This window comes from Lycorma delicatula, chromosome 8 (assembly GCF_047948215.1).
Source record: "Lycorma delicatula isolate Av1 chromosome 8, ASM4794821v1, whole genome shotgun sequence".
Taxonomy (NCBI): domain Eukaryota; kingdom Metazoa; phylum Arthropoda; class Insecta; order Hemiptera; family Fulgoridae; genus Lycorma; species Lycorma delicatula.
The window spans coordinates 52,340,240-52,364,204 of NC_134462.1; the positions used below are offsets into that span (position 1 = coordinate 52,340,240).

General features: G+C 32.0%; 1 protein-coding gene across 1 annotated transcript; it reads right to left on the reverse strand.

Moving 5' to 3' along the window:
• Nucleotides 1-1,014: 1,014 nt before the first annotated feature.
• LOC142329052 (uncharacterized) lies at nt 1,015-23,760 on the reverse strand. Its single transcript, XM_075373330.1, has 4 exons — nt 23,684-23,760; nt 21,806-21,933; nt 20,450-20,572; nt 1,015-1,198 (listed from the first exon to the last, which is right to left on the reverse strand). The coding sequence occupies exons 1-4, from the start codon at nt 23,743-23,745 to the stop codon at nt 1,128-1,130; spliced, it is 384 nt and encodes a 127-aa protein (XP_075229445.1). The 5' UTR covers nt 23,746-23,760; the 3' UTR covers nt 1,015-1,127.
• Nucleotides 23,761-23,965: the final 205 nt, after the last annotated feature.

Consider the following 23,965-nt stretch of genomic DNA (forward strand, 5'->3'; position numbering starts at 1 on the left):
TACCAAATATTAATGTGATTTATCTATCCGAACTTGAGATATCCATTTTTATATAAAAATAACAAAATGGTCGACAGGGGAAGAACAAAGGAGAAATTTTCATTTTCCCTAAGGATTTTTTTGTTTAGTTTTACAAGTAGAATCCGAAAAGGTATAGGCCAGCCCACTATTTTAGAAACACTCTGTATATACATACATATATATATATATATATACATATTTGTGTAGAGAGAAGTGTAATTTTCCACCTGCAGTAGATCAAAATGTCGTAGTGGATGAATGCTTACTTTTAATTCAATATTTTTAATTTTTTTTGAAACTGGTTCTGCTTTTTAGAATTCTTTTTCAATAAATATTAATGTAATTAAACTTTACGTCAAAGTTGACCTTTGATTGAAATTATGTTACTTTATCCAGTAAATAAGCTATATTTTTTAAGGCGTTCAAAAAATTTCATTGCGAATTCTAAGAATAACATAACTTCCTAGTTTCTTCTCATTTATAATATAATCTTCTTTACCATGTATTATGTATCTGTACGTATAAGGGTTTACATCCTTTTTTCCTTAAGAAGGAAAATATTAATTCTAAGTATTATAAAACTTCCTTGTAATTGACGTCATACTTACCATATACTGCAGAAATAATCTAGTTGAACACGATTTACATACATTCTTGCATATATAACTACTCCCACACACCATGCAATTCTGAAGGTATATTAAGATTTACTTAAGATTAATTCTGATCCTCACCGCAAATAACTCGAAAAAGTAAATAATTTATTCTGAATATAAATAATTAAGCATTACAAAGATCTCATCAAAAATTGTTGTTTTACAATTCCATTGATAAAAAAAAGGAATAAAACGGAATTTTTATTTATCTTAAAGGATCAACGAAACCGTTGTAAAATCTTTATCAGATCAGAATAAAAAATAAAAAAGTAAATGAACAGAAAAGAGAGGTGATATAATAAGAGATAAACTATGTTAAGAGAGTAACTATGTGAAAATAATATAAAAATAAAATCGGTACACCCCGCCGATTTCCGTGGCCTCGTGGTAGTGATTCGGGCCTTTCATCCGGAGGTCCCGGGTTCGAACCCTGGTCAGACACAGCATTTTTCATGCTCTAAAAAATTTATTTTTCATATACCTCGCATAAGCTTCAAGATTATGCGACGAAGTTATCAAGCCTAAAAAAAAAACAATTTAAAATATTTACGGTAAATATGTAAGTACCCATTAAATGAACATTTAAATGATTCAGGGTTATTTAATTAGTACCAATTAAAAACACATCAAACGCTAAATAAATGTTTTTTTCTCTAAAAATAATTCGTTTACGAGCAATTTTAAATAAATTGTTTCAATATTAAGTAAATTATTAAAAATAAAGACTGAACCTTAAATATTTTTTCCTAAGCCGAAGATTATGCGTATATTGTTGAAATTGTTTAATAAAAATGAATTATTTGTCAAACAAATTTAATTATTTATTAAACAAGTCAAACAGTCGAACCAATTCCAGTGGCGCATCGCGGTGATCCCAAGCTAGGATGTTCACATAATCGATAACCACCCGTTTGTCGTCATAGTTCAATTATTCGTCACTATAGTGTCGAGATAATGTTTTTCGATCTAAACAGACTCATCGACCTGTGTACTTCATGGTCGCCATCATTTAAGCAGGCTTTGAAGGCAATTTCATTTTTTACCACGTTTTTCTTGACGTCTTTTGATTTTTTTATTATCTTATCGTTAGCGGTGCGGAATGTGCACAGCTTCGGTCTCAGCCCGATATAATCCGTAATTACAATACTGTTGGTCTCATCTTTAAATTTTCCAAATACTGTTTTGTTCATATATGAATAGTTCAGATGGTCTTTCACATAATCCGACGTATCAAAGTGGCGGATCAGTTCTGGACATCTCATTTCCTCGTAAATGTCGTCGGTTTCGATCTCGTAGAGGAAGCTGTCGGTATCCATACACAGTAGCTGTATTTTGGAACCGTACTTCGAATTCTTCACCGAGTCGTGAAAGTCAATCATATTAATGTTTTATTTATGTCTGAGATTGTTAGGGCGACGTATATGGGTTTATCGAAAACGACAGTATCTTTTAGCATTTCTACACCGACCAAATTTTCTTTATATAGCGTATAATATCTTTGAATGTCGGCTTGGCGATGAGTTTAGATAGTCGCTTCTGATCAGTTAGTAGTTTAAAGTGGATTCGATTCCAGACGTTTTCTATGCATTTGCCGAACACAGAGTTGTTCATTAACTTGTCTTTCTCGAAATCATTCCTAGCGTTTTGTCTTAAAGCAGTGTTGAGATCGATATAGTACTTGGCTTTTAGTCAAGTACAAAGCCAAGTACTGCCGGACTGACAGAAACCAAATTGCAACAGTAATAACCGAAGAGCAAAATAAAGAAGCAGTAATAAAAAAGTGTGTTCCTTTATTAATAAAAATGGTGTGACAAGGATGTTCCCTATTCCCGTTATATTTAACTTTTACATAGAACTGGCAGTTAATGATGTTAAAGAACAATTTAGATCTGGAATAACAGAGCAAGTTGAAAAGATAAAGGTGCTACGATTTGCTGATGATAGAGTAATTTTAGCTGAGTGTAAAAAAGATTTAGAAGAAACAATGAAAGGCACAGATGAAGTCCTACGCAAGAATTACCGCACGAAAATAAACAAGAACAAAACGAAAGTAATGAAACTTACTAGAAATAATGTAGATGGACCACTGAATAGAAAAATAGGAAAAGATTATGGAGTTAGAAGAATTTTGTTATCTGGGAAGTAGAATTACTAAAGATGGACGAAGCATGAACGATATAAAATGCCGAATAGCACAGTAAAAACGAGCTTTCGGTCAGAAATATAATTTGCTTATATCAAAAACTAATTTAAACATCAGGAAAACATTTTTGATAGTATATGTTTGGAGCGTTTACATAGAAGTGATACTTGGAAGATTGGAGTAGCTGAGAAGAAAAGATTAGAAGCTTTTGAAATGTGTTCGAAATGAAATGTGATCGGTAAAAGCAGCTCTAAGTGAAGTTGTGTTTTATACAGCATGGCGTCGAAAGCCAGCCTTGGAACTGGTACGTAATGGGCCGAATCCAAATTGTATGTGTTCTAGCATAGCGATCTAATGTTTCTGAAAATGTCCGCTAGTAACAGGACGTCACATCTCCGCTAGAAGTCACTGTACTAACCTATCATAAGACAGCCGAAGTGATTCCACACAATATGTGTTTGTCTTTGCCTATGTGCGAGTCGGATAGTGTGCTGTAGAACTGTTCTTTAGACGGCAAAGCCGTTTCTTCAAGCTTTGACCAGGAATCAGTGTACCCATAAGGATGTATATTTTTTCTTGACACTAGCGGCAATTCTTATTCACTGTACTTCCGGATATGCTGGAATGCGTCTTTCGGTAAGTTGGACACCAGTTTTTCTAAGCTGGCCGTCATCAACTGGAATAGGTTCACGTACTTTAACGATATGTTATCACTGATGTTCTTATTAAAGGTGAATTTCGGTATCAGGTATATCATTTCACCATCATAGTCCAGTTTTCTGATAATAAAGTGAGAATTACAGCCTGATAGATTTTGTGAAGCCTGTGCAGGTTGCAATTGTGACAGAGTGCCGCTATGTACTTGCCGGTAAAATGGCAATAATCTCTCACCTTTTTTACTTCAGAACTGAACAGAATCTTACACATCTCGCAGTTATCGGTTATGTTGTATGTCGACTCGTCTTCAGGTGTAAATACCATTTTTCGTTTCGTTTCAGTTTCTCAGCCACTTTTGACGTTATCAACTAAAGTGCTATGCAGGGTCAGGACCTCTGTACAGGAGCGGTGTTTGAGCCAATACTTGCTTTATCTCTTCATCAAAAGAATGATGAGACACAAAGTATAAGCCATAGCTCATGGATTCATGTGGTTTGTGAAATTTGTATAATTCATAGTAATCGATGTCTTTTCGGAAGAAGGCGAAATATCGTTTGGATATTTGGATGAGGAGGACCGTTAAAAAGACCTGATCCTATGTTTTCCTTTTCGCCCGTTAACCTCACTCTTTTACAGTTTATTGTTATATAGAACAAGAATCCATCAACGCTAACCAGACTGTTATCCACCTCCGTAAGTATGCGAAATGCTTTTTCGATCGCCTGTTCGATCGACATGGGCCTGTGACGTCCCATGGTGGGTGTGACTATGACGTCGGATGCCGGGCAGAGTGATGGGGGTAAAATTTGCGCTTCCATCCAACCAGTACGCTGCACTTAGGCAGACAGACTGTCTCGGGGCACCCCTGCCTGTCACGTCATATGGTGGGTGTGTCTGTGACGCCACTGCGCTAGAACCGGACCTTGCGCTGCAACCGGCTTAACATAGCTTACCTACTTTTGGCCTTTCCTGAATTGCCAGTATTTTCGTTACATAACTGTATGTCATTAATAAGGCCTTACATATAATTTTCCCAGAATATCGACATATTCTTGTTTGCTCAGATATCGTAAGTGCAATACAGGCGATTAATGACGTGTACTTTCTTTTTTCTGTCTCCGGAAGGCTACAGAAAAAGAGGAAAGAACTCCAGAGAGTGAATAAGGATCATATGTAGGAATGTAAATGAAGTGTAGTCTTGTACAATCTTAGATGGACCATTCCTGAGATATGTGGTTAATTGAAACCCAGTCACCAGTGAATACCAGTATCCAAGATCTAGTATTCAATCTGTATTAAATTAACTGCCTTTACTAGGATTTGAACCTTAGAATTCTCGACTTCGAAATCAGCTTATTTGCGAAGACGCGTTCACCACTAGACCAACCCGGTGGGCCTAATGATGTGTACTCTAGATACTCTGTTGTCTGTGAGATTCATTGTGTTATTTCGAAAATTACTATGTAAAACAAGAGTGAGCTTCTGCTGGATCCCCAGCCATATAGGAATTACAGGCAATGAGCGCACTAATAGTGCGGGAAAGGAGGCTTGTTTCCAGCCTCCTTTCACCGATCGAGTCGCTCCTAACGATCTTGTCTGTTTATTGTAGTGGGTGGTTCATGATGACTGAAGAAAGTGATTAGAATAAACAATAAACTTCATCCAATTAAGAACACTGTTTCACTGTGGAGCACTGTGGAGCTATAATCATGCAGAAATAACCGTCGAGAGGAAATTATTATCTGCCGTTTGCGAACAGGGCACACTAAGCTCACTCATGGATGACTCTACCAGTTTGAGCTCGTTGCGACTGCCGACTGACAGTGCACCACATCCTTGTGAACTGTATCTGTAATGCTGGATTGCGTCGCAAGTTTAACCTACGGCGTAACACACAAACCATTTTAGGGAATAATGAAATGTTGCTATCTAGTTTTACGATTTCTTAGGACCGTCCGCTTACATTCAAGTATGTAAAACACTCTAATGAGTTTTAGCTGTTCATACCAATATCCGTAAAGCAGTTGGTTATTATATTACTTTGAGATATACAATGTGATATATGCTTGTTTACTACAAGAAATATATAACGTGTCCGGGTGATGATATGCGGAAGCGTTTTCCGCCCAGGCAAAATAAAATGAATTTAGAAGCCCACTCAGTCAGTCATACTGATATGTGTGCATTATTAGATTTTTTATTATTATATGTTATTAAATAAACAAATTATACATTGATAATTTATATCATGTTTATGGTTGTCTTATCTTTGGCGGTTTGCAGTGTGATTCATAGTAATAAAATAAATATTATCTGAATATTTTTTAATCATTTATATAGATAGTGGACCCGGAAATGCTTCGCTACTGCTATATTTGACTATGAATAATCACAAAAAATAAATAACCAAAAATTTCTTTTACTAAATTTAATGTCGTTTTTTATATCCAGAAATATATTCTATATCGACTGTCATTTTCTATATCGATCGTTGTCTATGTCAATATCGACTTCCTCAGACAGTTATTATGTGATTAAATATTAATAACTATTAAATTATTATTATATTATTGGAACTAATTGCATGTAATCACTCCCGTGACAATAAATAAAAAATAATTTTATTTCCGTGAAAATAATTCTGAAATTTTCAGCGGTGTCGGTTAAGTAGTTTGTAAGTTATTAGGACACACATAAAACGAAGATTGTTTTTACTTTCTTGTGTGAAGTAAAGAAAGTATTGTGATTGCGAAAAATTTCGGTTTCCAGATTACAATGGAAATATCCATTTTAACCATCTCTGAATCAATTTTGACTAATTCGGCGTGATGTCTGAACGTACGTATTTATCTCGCATCACTCAAAAACGATTAGCCGTAAGGATGTTGAAATTTTGGATTTAGGACTGTTGTAACTTCTAGTTGTGCACCTCCCCTTTTGATTACAATCGACTGGATCAAAAGTGTACAAAAACCCTCAAAATCCAAAACATAAGTTGGATTTTGGGACTTTTTCTTAACTGCAATAATAAGCCCTCATTGAGAGCTTTTCAAATATATATCATAAGTGGTACTTATTTTCATTGGTTCCAGAGTTATAGCCAAATGAAATTTTAATTAATTAAATACTTGGATCTTATATGGAAAGGCACATCGGTCCGAATCAGACTTCATCTCCTTTTCTTTATTTAAATTTTTTTTTTTAATTTATGTATATTTATTTGTTAACAATTATTAACCCCTGATTGTAAAAATATTTTTATAATAAATAATTATACAATAATATCAATAAAAAGAAAATCAGAAGTTATTAGTGAAAAAAAATTTCATGTACTTTTAAAAATGTGTATATGTAATCTAATAGGCATTATTACATATGGGTATACGTAATAGATTGGTGAAAAATCTGATTATTTAATATTAATTGAAAATTATAATTTAGAATCGTATTATTTTTGGATATTCTAGTTTAATTTCTGTTTAATTTTATCTAATCTACGTTAAAGTTAACTAGAGAGTGACTGAAAAATAGACCCTCACAAGAACAACATAATCACCGAGGGATACATGCCCGATCTTTGATAAATTGCAAAAAATTTGTTTTTTAGTTCATTGCTCCTCTGATATTGTTGGACAATATTCTTCCCAAGTCGGAGTTGATTATCATTTCGTTTATTTGTTTTTTATTGCCAGTCATTTAATCGTTCTTTGGTTTGATATAATTCTTCTGATCTTAATTTGTGTACATGTTCTCTAGTTTTCAAATTTTCTCTCTCTTTATACTCATCATCCTCTCTTAATTTTTTTATTCTTTCTTTGGTTTTAACATTTTCTTCCTCTTCACATTCATCTTATTGTCGTTTTCTTGAAATATATTTCTTCATGAGATCCTTCTTTTTCCTGTTGTTTTTTCATTTTTAACTATTCACCAAGTAATCCAATAATAAAAATATACACTGTAAGGTCGAAATTAACATTTTTAACCAGTATATAGGAGTTCACTAAACAGAATAATTTAATTATTATTAGCTTTTCTTCATAAGACACACCAGAAATCTGAAACTTTTGTTAATCAGCAACTCACGAAGATACGAATAATACTGATCTAGTAATACGAGTAATAAAGGAACTTTTACTCTATCCTAATAATTCATGTAAGATTGTTGAATTAATAATTGTATAAATGATTGATGTTAATAAAAACGAATATTTCAGCAATTGTGTAAATATCCACTTTATTAAAGAATTGGAGGATCATATCTCACTTTCAAATGAAATAAGTTTAAATGAAGTGCAGCAAAAAATGTGTATATGCAATTTAATAGGCATACAAGGAAGTTATGTATCCACATCAGATTTTTATTTATATAGATTTATCTTATAACGAACTACCTATTCTAAAATTAAAAAAATTATCAATATTTCGAATTTAACATAACCGCTTTTTTTATCTACTAAGCAAGGTTAAAGAGTTTAATATTAACAAATAATCATTATTTTTAAAAACCAGATTCAAGAACTTAACAAATTTAAATCTAGCAAAAGAAATTCTCGGAGGAATTGTTAAAAAATAAATTAATAAATTGAATTTTTTTTCTAGATAACTGATCTACAACTCGATCTCCGTGGCGGAATGGTTGCGTCTCGGCCTTTCATTCGGAGGTCTCTGGTTCAAATCCTGGTCAAACACTTTTTCATACGCTACAAAATTTCATTTCCATATCCCACGCCCAAGATTCAAGCTTATATGATGATATCATCAAGTAAAAGGAACAAAAGGCTTTACTGAAAATAATTGTTTAATCAAATTAGACTTCTTATAACCACAATATTTCTAGGCTAGAGAAATCCCCTGTCAGAAATTATACACTTCTTTCTAATGAAAATAATTTATTTACTATTTCAATAGATATGTTGACATAGTTTTAAAAAAAATCGACGATTCTGTGATATTTTCTTTTTAAAGGATTCTCAATTAAAAGGAAAAATACTATTCGATCCTTTTTTTGTAAGAAAAGGACCGATTTTAATAATATTTTTTATATTTTGTAGGATGTTTCTTCCGCTAATATTTTTCAGATAGCCTTAATGGAAGTTTTTTTTTAAAACTTAATTATTTTTTTTTTAATGCATTATCGTCTTCAAAAGACAATAATGATAAAAAGTTCTGCCGTCTGGCAAGTCTCCAAGCCAAGCTACCCTCCGTCAGCCTTTTTTGTTGTCCCGTATTTTCTTCTCACCTTAGTACAATTAATTAACTGGAAGAAAGGAAACTCCTTCCTTTTCTTCTCGTTTCTTTCTTCATACATTCTGCAGCCTCAATTAGTACATATTTTCTTCTTAATCAGTGCCCTAGCCGGTTTCTTCATTTTTGTTTAGTGTTTTACTTTTTTCTATTCTTTTCTAAATCCATGCTCTGCTGATTTTGGTCTTTTCTCATTTTCTTTTCTTTGAGTACTTGTTTCTTTTCCAAAAAAAATTATTTTGTCAACCATCTCTACAGATTTTTATCCAAAAAAAGTACTTTTAATATTAAACCCTGTTTTTTCTACTTTAGTTCTTATTTTAATTTCTTGACTTTAATACAAGTTTTGTTGTCCAAAAGATTTGAAATGACTCACCTGTTTTATCTATTGCTAACTTGGTGGTATTCTTTATCATAAAACAATGAAATTTTTTTTATTTATGTCTATTCTCAATCTACATTTCTCAATTTTTTTAACTAAATTGCATAGAATTTTTCAATGTTTAATGGTAACGTCATGTAACCCAATATATTTAAAAATATTATTAATTTTTTTCATCATTTCTTAATATTGAACTATTAAGAGGGATATCTCTAAAGTAAATGCAGCTGGGAGATTTCTCTCCTTAAGGTTGGCGAACCTGTGTCGTTCATAGCCACGCTAGTAATGTACACACTGCATTGTTTTCTCTAAGTTGTCGTGTTGTAGTAGCTTTCATTACGTGTGATTTATTACGTTATAAAATAAATAGGAAAATGTATGTTGCTGCCGACTGTGAAATACGTAGTCATACATTTTTTAAACCATCAACACGTTAAGCCGGCTGAAATTCATAGACAGTTGGTTTCTGTATACGATGATAATGTCCAATGAAAGAAACGTCCGAAAATGGTGAGAATGGTTTAGAAATAATAGAATTAATGTGCACAATGAAGAACGTTCGTGGAGACCCTCGATAATCACCGAGGACTTGTTTAAAGGCGTCGATGATAAAATCAGAAACGATCGTCGCTCAACGATTTCCGACCTTTTTCTTTTTCTTTATTTTTCCTAATTAGCCTCCGGTAACTACCGTTTAGATAATAGAGGATGAATGAGGATGATGTGTATGAGTGTGAATGAAGTGTAGTTTTGTACATTCTCAGTTCGACCATTCCTGAGATGTGTGGTTAATTGAAACCCAACCACCAGCGAATACTGGTATCCACGATCTAGTATTCAAATCCGTGTAAAAATAGCTGGCTTTACTAGGACTTGAATGCTGTAACTCTCGACTTCCAAATCAGCTGATTTGGGAAGACGCGTTCACCACTAGACCAACCCGGTGGCTACGATTTCCGACCTGGTCTTTCTTTTTCCTGATGTTTCAAGAGCTGTTATTGGTCGCATTATTCATGACCACTTAGGCTTCAGAAAGGTTTGTGCACGTTGGGTGCCGCACGTCTTAATAGAACGTCACAAAAATATCCGATTGGAATCTGCTTTGAAATTTTTGATGCGCTACACAGAAAAAGGTGATAAGTTCCTTAATTCGATTGTTACCGGCGATGAAACATGGATTTTGTATTACACGCCAGAGAGAAGACGGCAGTCAAGTGAATGGCGTCATCGTCAATCACCAACCAAACCGATAAAGGTCAAGCCACAGCCATTTGGACTCAAATTGAAGGCCACAGTCTTTTGGGATCGGGTTGGCATTCTGCTGATTGATTTCATGCCACGGGAACGACTAAAAATGCAGAAGCCTACTGCGAAGCTCTAAGTAAGTTACAATAAAAATCGGCGGCTGACTGACGGCGTCGTCCTGCTGCACGACAATACACGTCCACATGTTGCGGGTCCGACACGTGATTTACTAAAAACATTTGGATGGGAAATTCACCCACCTTATAGTCCGAACTTAGCTCCTTCTGACTACCATTTGTTTGGGAAATTGAAAGAATCTTTGAGTGGTAAGCAATTTGCGGTTGACGATGAACTTAAAAATGCTGTTGAACTTAAAATCAGTGGCTAAATGGACTGGCGGCAGAAGAATACGACGAAGGTATATTGAAGCTACGATACATGTCTTAATTCATGTGACGATTACATAGAGAAGAAGTATAAGGTATGTAGTTTAAGGAAATAAAAAAATATTTATAAAGTTTTCAGAATAATCTGTTTTACGAGACGGTCTTTACTTTAGAGATAACCTCTCGTATACTGTAATGATATGTAGTCTAAGTAATTCAAAATATTTTCAAATAAAGTTTCGAAAAAAGCGTAAGTTGATGAGAAAGGGAATACCAGTACCAGGAGTCACTTCGGACGTTTCTTTTCATACCTTTCTTAATTTTATAAAAAAACTACAACTTCTGGCTTAAGTTTCTTTTGAACGGCTATAAAGTGTTTTATTTTTATTTCATTTTTTTAGTTTATTTTAAATAAAAGTAAAAATAAAGATATAAAATACTAAGTATTTAAAACACTTGTCAAGACTACTACTTAAGAGAGACTAGTACTACTTAACAATATGACTTAAGAGTTCAGAAGCGACGTAAAAGGAAAAAGGTTTTTTTTCATCCACCCCTTTAAGGGGGATTTAAATATAACCAAACACTATCAAAAGGTAGGGTCATTAAATTATGTAAAAAAAAATGTCTACCTACCCTTTGTATAACATCTTGAGATGTTGAAGGTCCATGAGTTCCGTAACTCCCTGTCGCCCGAACCAATTGAGACCAAAAGGTAATACCTCATATACAAAGATCATCGGTCAAATTTTACCCAAATCGGTCCTTCGAATTTGAAAATGTTTGAGCAAAAACCCAGAAAAACATACATATATATATATATATATGTAAAATGCATCATATCAAAAATTGTTTCAGACAAAAGTTTTAGGTAATGTTTAGAGGACTAACGACCACTTTGAACCGATTCGATATTGTGCCTCTTAACGGAGGTATGATTTTTTTGTCCTCGAAACCCCATTTTTTTCACCCGCTGGGCTAATGGTTGGTGATATCAAAAAGCTTTACTTAGATAAGTTCAAGAAAACTGGTGTAGCAGAATAGTAGGAACTTTATACGAATTCGATATTTTACTTAATACGAAAGTTATAGCGATATTTTGTTTTTTCGAAAAAGCCCCCCATTGTCCGATTTCTCCCATAACGAACTCGACCGAGGTTTTGGCTCTTTATATTTTATGTATAAATTTGAAAGTGATTGGCGCAAAATTACGGCAGTTATCGTGTCTACAAGAAAGTGAAATACATATATATATAAATATAAACTTGTCAACTGGAGTGGTTTGGGGCCTGGGGATGTGAAACGCAAAGATATGACGAAATTTTCCGGAAGCCGAATCATGGTACCCAAAACAATAGGTAGATTTCTTATGAAATCTACTTAAAAATAATAAATTAAATCGTACAGCATAGATCAATGTAATCATTTGGTTAATAGCAAAAGAGAAACTGGGTATTCGTTTTTATTTACATTTTCAATGACTTTAATTGCAATATCTCTTTTAATAAAAATTATTTTTCAATATTAATATTATTTATTATAGTAATATTTTAATGATTTCAATAATATTATTTTATTGTAATATTTTCGATATTATTAAATTATTATAATTAACTATATATGATAACGCTAATATAATTATTCCTTTGAGATTGTGTCAAATTATTTAATTTTATGAAATTAAAACTGTTTTTTTTTTTAATCTAGTGACTCAATTCAAGAATTTTTCCCATAACTTGTTATTTATGGAGACGTTTGAATAAATAAGATGTCATTTTCTGTGTCATAAAATATAACATTTTTTGTAATGATATAACCTTTAAATAACCAGCGGTGTCAAAGATTTAACAATTAAAAAGTTTACATGGCCGACATTTCAAAATGGATTGAGAGATCAGGTTCACTATTTTTAAAACAAGTAAACCTCTAGGTACCCTAGCAGTATCAAAATTTCATTCAGCTCGATGTAATCAACCATTCCTGAGAAATAGATTTTTATTTTAAAATACAGAATGGCGGATAACCGGTAAGTTAATCGCTTCCGGATATATCTTATATAAAAGAGATTGTCCTGACCGATTCACTGACTCATAATCAACGTACAACCAAAACTATTATAGGTAGAGACTTGAAATTTTCAGGGTACCTTCATATCTTTAAGTAGGCCTGCACTAAGAAAGGATTTTGCAAAATTTTGATTTTAAGGGGTTCAAATCGATAAAAAACTAACTTTCGTGTTAACAGCGTTATCTGTTGGACGTAAAAGCAGCATACGCTCTACTAAATATTTTACGATTCCATTGAAATGTTTCCGATATGTGTGTCCGCTGTAGAAGGAACACCAAGATAGCTGCAACAGGTACTGTTACATAGTTATATAGGAGCCATTAAAAAAAAATGAATTACATCATAAAGATCATATAGATCGTACTAACTAAATTTGTAAATTTCGTGAAATTTAATTTTTACATTTTTCGTCTTTTTGCGTAAAATAAAGCTTATTTTAAAAAAAGATTAACATATGTTTGATTATAAAAGAATCGTAAATTCTGATTGATTATAAAAAAAAATTATTTTCACAAATTAATAAAGTATGCAAACTTGATTGTTTAAAATATTTATTTTTCATCAATTTTTTTTCCGATGGTGTTCTCTACCCATAAATCGCTCACGTTTAGGTAGATTTCATAAGAAAGGTACCTATTGTAATGGATACAATAATTCGACTTCCGGAAAATTTCAACATTTCGCGTTTCACATCCCCCAGATCCCAAAACCACCGTCAGTTCAAAAGTTTATATACAGCTTTACTCGTATATATATATATATATATATTTCACTTTCTTGTGGACACGATAACTGCCGTAATTTTGCGCCAATCACTTTCAAATTGATGTATAAAATATAACGACCCAAAACCTCGATCGAGTTCGTTATGGGAGAAATCGGACAATGGGGGTAGAAATGGTCGGCTTTTTCGAAAAAACAAAATATCGCTATAACTTCGTATTAAGTAAAATATAGAATTCGTATAAAGTTCCTACTATTCTGCTACACCAGTTTTCTTGAACTTATCTAAGTAAAGCTTTTTGATATCACCAACCATTAGCCCAGCGGGTGAAAAAAATGGGGTTTCGAGGACAAAAAAATCATACCTCCCTTAAGAGGCACAATATCGAATCGGTTTAAAGTGGTCGTTAGTCCTCTAAACATTACCTAAAACTTTTGTCAGAATCAATTTTTGATATGATCAACCCTTACGGCCAGGAATGACCAAAATGTTGCTAGAATTGTAAGAAGATGGGGATTGTATTCTAAACATGTGAAACTATTTCTCACATGCAACCATTATCGTATCGAGTAAATTTGAAGTTTTTCTTAACTTTAAGGTGGAAATCTTTTTTAATCCCTACTTAGCACCGGTGAAATCTACCTCCGCCTTCCGGCGTGACGAAAGGGATTTTTTTTATATCAAAGACATCGGTGTAGTACTGAACTTTATTAAAGTTAAAATTTAATTTTTTTTTTTTTTTTTTTTTTTTGTCGAAGGCGAAACCTTTTATAGGCATCATGTGATCTCGAACCCCATGATAGTGTGGAACTCTTCCTTACAGTCCTACCCAATAAAACCCTTCCCCCTCTACAATATGGGATGCTGGGCTCACCTTACGGTATTATCAAAGCAGTTTATGTGTCTTGACTCCAACCAAACCCCCATTGCTGGCTCCACGTCTCAAACCTATCGGGGTTCTGCGCTATTTTTTTTCCTCGACCTTGGGGGCGGATCTGCTTAATATGAAGATAGCCCTAAGGTAGACTCAGAGGGAATTAGTCATCCCTGGACTTTTTTCGTCATCTTTGTTCGGATGATCTTAACCAACATCGCGGAGACAGAAAGCCACGATCGGTTCGGTCTGCAGCATAGTCTCAATGATTTCTCTGGGATAAACACTGAATTCTCTCCGGCATGCTACCCTGTCCCACAGGAACCGATCAGACAAGAAATCCCTGTGTTCTTCGGTACCCTTCATTCCGCAATAATAATAATACTCCGCGACGGGACTCAGCGTTAGCTCGTTAAAGTATGCCTCAAAACACCCGTGACTGGTAAGGAACTGAGTCAACACGTATCACACTGCCTCGTGTTTGCCATCTTCGAATGTCAGGGATCAATCTATCTGAAGGTCTGCCTTTCCCCGATTGATTCCAACTCTTCTGCCACCTGCGGACAAGCAATACCTCCGCATCCGCCCACTGTACATCTCCTCCCTCTTCTGAAAGAGTAATCCAGCGGCCTAAGTCCGGCCAGTTTGCCGGCGGCATAGCCCGAGATGATCCTCTACCCATATAATTTAATTACCTATAAAACTCATTTGGATTCAGTAGCCATATAAAATCTTTCAAAATTTATAAGCAATAAATATGCGAGGAACGCGTAGAACCTGAAAAATACGAAATTACACGCTCGCTTAAAAAAAATTTTATCTCACCCAACTATCTGCAGATAGTTGTAGTCTGCAACTAACTATGTGCAGATTTAATTTACACATCTCGATAAAGTAGCTCGCGCTATATACTTCGTTGATAATGAGAAGCCAGTTTTCCTCCTCGACCTTGAAATTCTACGGAAACGGCCTCTCACACCATTCTTTCTCCCTTCTAAAGCAGAGCAATCAAACATCACGTATTTGGACCATCCATCCACAGGCACACGATTCCGATATCCGGAAAACCAAACCTCTTATAGGAGGTTTCGAGGTTAATTTAAGATTACTTATTAAGATTAACTGATTCCGCCAAGAATTGGATGACGTTTCAAATTTTTTACAAGTATATTTACTGAAAATTTAAGATTGAGAAATAAACTATCGATTTTTATTGGCAAGACTGAAAATCAATTTTTTATCTTCCGTGGGGCTGAAAACCGAGAAAATTGTATTTTTCATTACACGAAGTTACAAAACTGTAAGTTACAGTCTTCTTTATCAACCAGGTTTATTTAAAAGACAATAAGAAAAAAAGTCCGATTCTGTTACCAAAATAACCTAAAATGTTAGTGATGTATAAGATGTAACTACCCGCACATTTAAAGCTCAGAAGGTTTTTTATTTTAATCGACTGGTCTCTGGTTCAATTATCGGTAACAATTAGAATTTTCTTATGTATTACTTTATTCACCTAATCTTCTCCGTTGATTATCAGTACCGGTATAAAAGTACGTACAACGTTATAATACATAAATTATAAATCGTAAGAAAATTTAGATAAAATATTTTTCTAAAATAAACAAAAACCAAAGTTCACCGTCACTCAGACGTGAACTTTGGATGTTATTTTAAATGTAAAAATAACATCCTGAGAGAATCCTAAGAATTAGGATGAAATAATTTTTATTCATAAAATTAAAAATTGTTTTTACTGTTATCTTGTTACACTATAGATTTTTGTATTCATGTATGCACGCGCTTTCTGTTGGTTGTAAATGAAACCAATTTCCAGTTTCATATGCTATCTACTGCTTACAAAAGAAAATACCTACTTGATTTTTACTAAACACAGTATAATAGAGATTTGTATATTTCTAATAACGACACCATGAATAACAATAAGAATTCATTTCTTTTATCTCTGCCCATAGTCATACAATACTTAAGTATTAATTACATTTACAATCTAATCAATGATTTCTAACATTTTATTTACATAATACAGAAGATTTTTGGAAACAGTTTCTTTTGCTTGATGAATTAATTTACAACAAAAGCTTACAGAGAAGCTTGTATGTGGAAATATGGAAATGAGATTTTTGTAGAATGTGAAAAATGTCATGTTATCAATATTCAAACTCGGGACCCCTGGATTAAAGGCTACCATTTCATGAGAGAGATCGGCAAAGTTTTGATTCAGCTTATACTTTTTTAATGTGATTAAAATTGTTTTATTACGATTTTTATAATTACTGTGATGAAAATCTAAAATAATGTGGGACTGGAACACCATAGCAGGAATGGAAGAAAACTAAAATACGCAGAACTGCATGACAAAATGTAGTAACACTAAAATGATAAAAAATTAAATAATAATTTACTTTCAAATTATTTATACTATTCTTCCAAAGAGCTAATTATCAGCATCTGGCTCTGTGGGGTTTCTGATACCACTGAAAAGGCACTGAAGACGATGCCTTTACAAGATTATTCTATTAATTAAAAAGTAAGTTGTTTATAATTTATAAAAAATAAAATAGTTGTGGTTTATGGACATGGTCAAAGAAATGACAGAAGAACTAGGCTTTCAGAAATTTGTACAAAGATACAAAGAGAAGAGGTTGTAATTAATAATAATAATTTCCAAATCTTGAAAAGTTGGTCTAATGGTTCACCATTAGACCAACCTGATGAGCTGGTCTAATGGTGAACTTATTATGAAGTTACAGGCTGACAATTTTAAAATCATATATGATGGTTATCTGCATTATTTTAAATGGAAACCTAATGTTTTAGTACCTGGTTGTCAAATAATATAGTCAAAATTAAATTAAGTGGAAAATAAATTAAAGATAAGATTAAAAGACTTTACCTTGAACAGTGGTGTGGTTTTAGTTTTATTTATAATGAAGGAAGAATTACAACAAATTTTCACTGTCAATTATAAAAGATTTTCAAAATGGCCACCATTAGTAAAAATGCAGACAGTCACTATCTTGAAAGGGAAGATGCTTCTTCCTTTATGGAAACTGTAGGATATGTTTCGAAGAAGGCCAGAATATCAGTAACAATATTTTCAGTAACAACTCTTATCTGGCAAAGTCACTTTTTTCTGAAATGACTCATTACTTCATGGATTTCCAAATAAGCTTGCAAATAGTTTACAGTGAGGTGGATGTCTATCAGGGTATTGTACATATGTATTTCTCACTAATGTTGAATTTTTGTTACTTAAGAAATGAATTTCCAGTAAATCCATTTTTTCATTATTATCAAACTGTTATTAAAATAAAAATTATACAAACAACTGATAAATAAACATTATAAAAAAGGAAGCAAACACAAATAAAGAGTTTTAAAAACTAAAGTATTTGTTATCTTCTTGACACAAATTCTAACAACTAGTGCATAAGGGTGACAACATATTAAAATCAGTGAGTGTACTGTTAAATTTGAGAAATTCCTCAAGAATACAAATACTTGATTATTATTTAGCATTAAAATTGTACTTATTGTTTTTGCAAGTTTACAAATGTCAGCTCGCAGCTCCACAACAGTTGCATTTCGGAAAAATATGTAAGAATAAAAATGTCTTAAAATAATATTTTCTAGCAACAAAAAATGCAATAAAAACATGGGGTTTCTGTTTGAAATAATGAACTTAGCCAGCATATTTGATTTTTCAACTGTCAGCCTGCAGCTGTGTAATGGCTGTGTGTAGGAAAAAAACACCCAGGAATAAAAATTTCTTAAAATACTATTTTCTACCCATAAATATGATAAAAACATGAGGTTTACATGTAAAATAATGAAGTTGGCCACCATATGGGAAAAAGGGTAAAGATTTTAAAAATGGTAGGTAATATTGTATTTTTCATGTAGGGAAAATTTTGAGAAGGTTCCTCACGTAAGTTTTAATTTCTGAGATCCTAATGGTAACCACCTTCAGTTGATCACTTTGCTATACGTTCTTGAGTTGAATGTACAGCAAAGGCTATTGCTATACATTACTGACATCTCTGCTATAACTTAAACACTGGTACACTGGTATGAAAATGGAAATATATATTATCTATTTATCTAATAAAAACATTTTTCCTTATCACACTAGAAAATTTGAATAGGGTTAAAACTCAAAGCAGAGAAGAATGAAAAAGATCAAATTACTCTTTAGAAAATTCTAAAGATAATGAAATTTTAATGACAAAAATCAGTCATTTTAATAATTATTGAGGCTACTAAGATTTGAAAAATAGTAATAATAAATATTAAATAAAATCTTCATTGGAGTTAATAACATTTTAATGGTGATAAGGCCTTTATCATATAAAAAATGTATTATTCCCACAGGAAGGTTGTGACTAAATTAATCATTTTCTCTTTTTTTCTCCTGTATAAAAATTTGAAAATCCTAAAAAAAATGGCAAATTTGGAAATTTTACTTCATTATGGACAAATAAACAACCTCATATAAAAGTAAAAACCAGCAGTATTTTGTGTTGCTGCTCTGATTAAGGTTTAATAGTTTTACTTCATCCGTGAAAGCAAATGTTGGGCGATTCCTTTTTTTGTCAATGGAATTATTTACCTATACATTCTTGACATAAAAATAAATATATTATTACATATCAATCAGATTAGTTACAGTATACTAAATATTTAATTACTGTTTCATGATAAACTCTGGAGGAGAATGGTAGCATCTCCATTTCATTAAGAAGGTTCTGGGTTTAAATCCTAGTTAGGCTTGGATTTATCACATTTTCCAAGATTCATACTTAATCATCCAAAAAAAAGCTGACAACACAGTTGTAGGACTTTCCTATCATGCAGCTATTTATAAACAAAATATGATTAATATATTAACGACATTGAAAAAATCCCATGTTTTAATTACAAGATTAATAACAATGGTTTGAGGTTAAAACTGTAAATTTCAAAATGGTATTATTAAAAAAAAATCTTCTATTTCAACAATTTTAAATATTAAAATCGTTTTCAGAACCCTTGAAAATGTAAGAATTGATACCTCACATGACTGTGTTTGTTACTTTTTGCACAAACCCTAAAGTGAGAGTCAAAGTTCAATTATAAAAAATCTTTTTTAAAGCAGTCTTGATTACAGTAAAAACGAGAAAGAAGAAAAATGTTTAAAAAAATTGACTTTTGTTTTTAAAGTAGTCTTAATTAAAAAAGGGAAAGAAGAAAAATATTAAAAATGTGTGACTTTTGGTCAGGTTTGGCCACTTGGTGGGGTTTGCGGTTCCCAATTAAATAAAGATTTATATGCTTAATTGGACAACAATAGAAGAAACCACAATGAAAAACAACCATCACAGTGATCACAGCAAAGTTTCAAAGTTTAAAGCATTCTTGGGGGTGGAGGTGATATTTTGGAAAATTTTTTAATTCCTAAGAGAAATAGGACCTTTATTAGACAAAATCTCAAGATACTGAGTGTGACCTAGCTCTACAGTCTCACCCCTAGACCTTTTAAGTTGAAAATTTAATGGCATCAATGCCCCATATATAGAAGAAATCTGGACAAAATCAGTCGAACAGTTCTGGAGGTATAAGGTGATTTAGTGGCCAACACCAAACGCACACACTTATATATTAACATTAACATCCGGAAAATTTCCATCCGGTTTTTTGGGTTCCTTAGGTGTCAAAATGTCAAGATCTGGTGAAAGCCGCATATGCCCAAATTGGACCGATTACAATACTTTCTCTTCTAGAACTGTAGCATTATCTAAATGGGAAAGTAAAATTGTAGCTGAACTTCAGTCTGTCATTACTTCAGTGAATAAATAGATGTGTTTATTACAAAATCACCAGAGAGGTTACTGCATAAAAAAATGTCACACTAATCTCATTAATATCACTGTCACAATTAAAGTTGTATGAATTATTTTATAAATACCAAAATGATTTTTATTCCATACCTGATGGTATTTTAAAAAAATACACTATAATAATTAAATTTTCATTTTTTATAATTTGTTTACCTCTATAATTGGAGCTACAAGGTATTTGACAAATTCTTACTTTCCATTTTCTTGGAAATGAGCCTCCAGCAGTTATAAATGTAATTTTTACAGGAGTAGTGCCGACTCCTGCATTGATGTACACTGAAAAGATATAAGTGATAAAGTTATTGTTTTGTAAAATATAATTATAGATAAATTCTTAATAATTTTTCTTAGTATCATGAGATTAATTATAACATTTCTACTGTTATTGCATGGTTTTTATATTTTTTAGATTTTATTACACATTTTATCTTATTATAATAATAATAATATAAACTTTGACATACTTCAAACACTCTATAACTTGTCCACATTCTTTTGTTTGATATGAATTTCACCCAGTCAAACATACCTCAAGTTCAGAAATAAATTGTACATCATAACTCACAACTGTTGGACTGATCTTAAACATAATTAAGTCAATATTAGTCAGTACTTAAAATACGTGTATATTAAACTGCATTACATTTCAAAATCAAAATGAATTGATAATGAAACTACCTGTAACATTATGCAATTCAGATCTCACACTCTTTCCAGGAGTTAAGAAGAAATGATGCTTACTGTCTAGTGTACTTGTATTTTAACACATCTTTTTATATATCATAATACTGCTCTCTGGGGTTTCCAGGTGTGAAAGAATCATCATGTAAGATTTTAACTTCTCAGTTAAATATCTTGTTATTGATAATGCGCTTTTTAGCAACTACAGATATATTAAATTCATTCCAAATCTTTGTTTTTTTATATACACCTAATTATTTGGATTCTTTAAACCCATACAAACCATAATTTCTGATTTATTAGTTATAAATTGTGTATCTATTATGTTTCTTTTCATATAATTAGAAAATATTTTTGTAATTTAGTATATTTTCTTTGATTGTTTATTGATGCAGTTAATTGACTATTATTAGTTTTATCTAAGATTTAAAGCAATCATTACTCTAAAACTTTATTGCAACATTAAAACACAGCGATTCTTTCTAGTGTTGCTGTTAACTCTTTTGTAGGTTGCTCGAGAGAAAGCATTTGTAGTTTCTAAGTTAACTAAGGAGGAGATAGCAATCTAAAAATGGCAATCTATTTCCCGACTATAGGAGGAGTGTAATCTGACAATAATTTATATGTTTACATGTTTGTGGCCTGGAATCATTGACAGCTATACTGCTTCATAAATTCACTGTTGAATTTCTGTGTGCGTACTAATAAATAATATTGAGAACTATAGCTGTCATTTTGTGTAAATGGAAATATATATATTTTTTTTTAAAAGAGTGCCATAAAAATCAAAAGGATAAAGAGTAGAAGGAGAATAATTTAATCACTTACTATGATTACCACTATTTTCTCCACATATAGGATTAATCGGGGTGCCTCCAGAAATTATGAATTGATCATTACTACAAGTATGATGAACTGGTTCTGGTCCCATTGTAGTAAACTGTACAAAGTCAACCCTAAAACAAAAACAGAAAACTCTTTATGAAGTATTTTAGATAGATATCTATGGTAGTTTTAATTCTTTTTGTTACATAAGTTAACAAAAAATCAAGAAAACCATTGCTGGTCAGTAAAGAATGATGTATGGAAGTTATTATTCTTAGAGTTAATTCTAAAGATATTCTTCATCTAGGTAATGTTTTAATGAAGTTATATTTGTACATAACATTGTTTAATATTCAAAATCAATACTCTCCAAACCAAAAATTTACTCTGTTTTACACCTTAAATATTATTAATTTATTATGAGGATATATTAATATGCAAACATTTTCTCGGCAAACAACAATCTGACAATCGCAACGATATTGTTTATCAACTACTTACTTCATGCAGATCTATCGCATGTTATATGTCTTTGATAATACATTTCCTCCACTCACATCTGTGTTTTTATCCGGACAATCTCGGCGATGTAAGTGACGAACATGGTGAACGTTTCTACTAAGATATTTCGATGATGGAATTCGCTATAAAGGGAATGGAATATTAACATACTAGCCGATTACTGTTGGGCTTTAATTCGGGATGTGCCTGAATACTATTTATAAAAGATAGCATCAGGGAAATCATTCTAACACAGGTATGGCCACGCAAAATTATAAATTTACAGATTTTTACTCTATTTTTCCTTAATTTTTTTTAAACGTAATTTATTTAAAACTATGGGTGACAGAAAAATTATATTTACAGAATTGTATATACGCAAAAAAACAATTCAAGAAATGGTATCACACTTAGAGAACCATTAAATTTTCTTTTGTCCATCAGTGTAATTTATGCATTCAAGCTATTTAAAATCTACTTCAAACTTAATGTCAATTAAATCTAATGTATTTCATATGTTTTGTAGTAGGTGTTCATAAATTTTTTAGCAACTACAGGATAAGTAAATGTAAGGAAAATGTAAGTTTACATTTCATTAACACAGTAGAGTTTTAATTCGTGTTTTTTTTTTATCCATGGGTTCAGCATCTTCAATATCATCCAAACAAAATCTGACTTACACCCACAAAACCAGAAATAAAAATAAGAGTGAGTGACAAAAAAGGACCTATCCTTCAAAGAGCAGGAATATAAATAAACATTTCAACAAAATATAAGCCCTTTCAGGCAGGAAGCATACCCATTTTCTCCACGATCCTTCTCAGATAAGAGCATTTTACAATAGTAATAACAGCACATTACTGATAAATGATTTTGTGTCAGCAAACTTTTTTATTTATATATATATATATATATGTGTGTGTGTGTGTGTGTGTGTGTGCGCAATAACCAAAATTGTCTTTATTCTAGAAATTAAAGAGCTGCCCAATAACATCTATGGGGGTTCTGTAAAAATTAATTTGTTCATTAATATAATTTTGTGACATGCAAAAATATGTAACTTAACCAAACTCATTCAGCCATACCCCCTCAATAGAGTTGGTTCATAAAATTAATGCTTGTTATAAACAATATGGTTTATAAAAAAGATTATTGCAAATAAGAGGAATATTTAAAAAATAATATTTAAACTATTCATTATAACATGCATATAAATGTGTAGAAGCTGGTCTTAAAATTCAACCAGTTAGTACTTAAAACAATGTATTATTTAACTTATTTGAACAATAAAAGGAGTAGGATATTCTTAAGGTATTTGTTTATGTGGAACATAATTCTTTATGATGACGTATTAGTAATTAAAAGAAAAGTAATACTTACATCTGCTGTTTCGTTGATCTTTTATTAATTGTGATTGATTTCTGTGGCCATAAAAACACCATGTACACGTACTTGTTCTAGACTGCTGTTAAAGTAGATTAATAAAATTTTAATTACGTGAGTAATAATCCAAACTATTAATTTTTTAAATAAAGGATTTTCAATAACAATTATGGTGCAGCTAATTGAAATATACACCTTTCATATAAATTCATATGTATGTGGTTATATACCATGATTGAAACAGATGTCAGCAAACAGACTTGAGACAGAAACCATTGT

Coding starts and splice junctions, on each gene's coding strand:
- LOC142329052 (XM_075373330.1), bottom strand. CDS start 23,745: ATGGTGTTTTTATGGCCACAGAAATCAATCACAATTAATAAAAGATCA. Junction 21,934..23,683: donor AGATCAACGAAACAGCAGAT/GTAAGTATTACT, acceptor TTTTTGTTTTAG/GGTTGACTTTGTACAGTTTA. Junction 20,573..21,805: donor AGAAAATAGTGGTAATCATA/GTAAGTGATTAA, acceptor ATATCTTTTCAG/TGTACATCAATGCAGGAGTC.